Below are 2,024 nucleotides of genomic sequence, written 5' to 3' on the forward strand. Positions count from 1 at the left end.
TAACAGTAATTACAATGAACTACAACAAACACATGTTTTACACACTCACAGCACATTTTAAAATTAGCCATTTTAACTTAAGCACATTTTAAAATTAAATAAAAAATAATTATAACTTCCGAAATGGCTTGTTTACTTTATACATATATATTAGAAGCGAAAAATTTTTTACCAATGAATTTAGCTTGATTGAATGCGAGGCTTTACAGAGTAAAACAATTTTTTTTTAGATGTTTTCGTTTTCTTTTTTGTTTTCATCCGAATTTAGCCAAAAGGTGACGTACACTAACTACCAATGACATAGAGTTTAGCATAATTTGATGTTTTTTAATTAGCTATAACCTACTTTTTATTTAAATTTCTTTTTATTGCCATTTTTAAAGAAAAAATAAGTTTTAGTTGTTTTTTGTTTCTTAATATATTTCAATTTATATTAGCTTTTTTTTTGATAAAGTTTTATTGTTGTTTTTTAAAGACTCAGCTGTTTTTCTAATTTATTTGAAAATTTTTTTTTTATCAACTATTATTAAATAATAAAAATTAAACTATAATTTATAGCAAATACCAAGTTCAGCTTAAATACCAGGTTTAACTTAAATACCAAGTTGAAATTAAACACCAAGTTTAGCTAAAATACCAAGTAAAGCTAAATTATAAGCATTTATAGTTTAGCATTGAAAACTATGACAAAGTTTTTTCAAAATGCGGAAGCAACACATGAACGTCTGTCAAAGTTAGGAAATTTGACGTTAATGTGCAATAACAGTGCATTACTTTCAGGAAAAAAGAAACTTACTTTGACTTACAGTATGAAAGTCATTCTTGGTTTTGATGTTTTAATTATCGTTGTGGCATTATTGCTTCATATAGTTGGATTATCTGTATTACTCAGTCTGAGACAAAAAAAACTTTCTCCACAGAAAATATTTATTGTGCACTTGAGTTTTGTATCTATTATAAACATTATTTCTACAACTACAGTTGTACATTCTGAATACCAGGGTTACAAAATATATGATAATACCCTAATATTAGCGTTCAATTGTGCACACATGGCGTATATTAACAATCTTTGTCTTTTAACCTTAGATAGATTTATGTTTATTGCGTTTCCATTCCGGTATCGTGCAAGAATTACAAAATGTATTATTTTTTGCAGTCTTGGTGTTTTATGGTTAATATCTATAATATCGGGAATTTCAATGACATTTTCTAAAAACAGTAATTTTACCGTCGTGTGGTTTTGTTCAACTGCTTTTTTTATTTACACTGGTTTTGTTATTGGATTAACAATATGCGTTTATGGTTTTATAGTAGTGAGAACATATTATTCGTCATTAATAAATGGAAACCAAATTTTAAAGAAAAAAAAACTATTCATAATACCTTTCTTGATAATTTTTACTTTTTTTTTGTTTGCGTTTCTACCGCATTTAATTTATTATTATGCAACAGTAAACTCAAACAACACAGGAAAAAATTGGCTTGTCATTCTGATAGGAATTAATACATTAAATAATGTATCAGACCCTATCATTTACATATATCTACAAGCCACTGCAATGGCTCAATTTTTAATGCTGATACGGAAACTTATGGCAAGTATGTCGATAGTTTCACGTAAAATGTGTTTTTTTTCACCAGCATATTTTTATTATCAACGCAAAAGAAAAGTAGCAAGTTTCACAAGCAACAGTGACTTTGATTTAGATTTTCAAAATATTGAATCAGTTGAAAGATTTGGTAACGAATTAGCTGTTCTACAAAATAGCAATTAAAATGACTTTTTCTTTTTACACTTTTTAATATTTAGAATATCAATTATAATGTTATATATATATATTTTAATATTTAGAATATCAATTATAATGTTATATATACATATACATATATATATATAAATATATATATATATATATATATATATATATATATATATATATATATATATATATATATATATATATATATATATATATATAAATTGGTTTACTGTAACACATATTTAAAAGTAATTACTACTA

General features: G+C 24.6%; 1 protein-coding gene across 1 annotated transcript; it reads left to right on the top strand.

Moving 5' to 3' along the window:
* The first annotated feature begins 683 nt into the window (after positions 1–683).
* On the top strand, positions 684–1,778 carry LOC136086055 (type-1 angiotensin II receptor-like). The gene has a single exon (XM_065808322.1). It carries the CDS (start codon positions 684–686, stop codon positions 1,776–1,778), a length of 1,095 nt encoding a protein of 364 aa, XP_065664394.1.
* The last annotated feature ends 246 nt before the right edge of the window (positions 1,779–2,024 follow it).

This window comes from Hydra vulgaris, chromosome 10 (genome assembly GCF_038396675.1).
Source record: "Hydra vulgaris chromosome 10, alternate assembly HydraT2T_AEP".
Lineage (NCBI taxonomy): Eukaryota > Metazoa > Cnidaria > Hydrozoa > Anthoathecata > Hydridae > Hydra > Hydra vulgaris.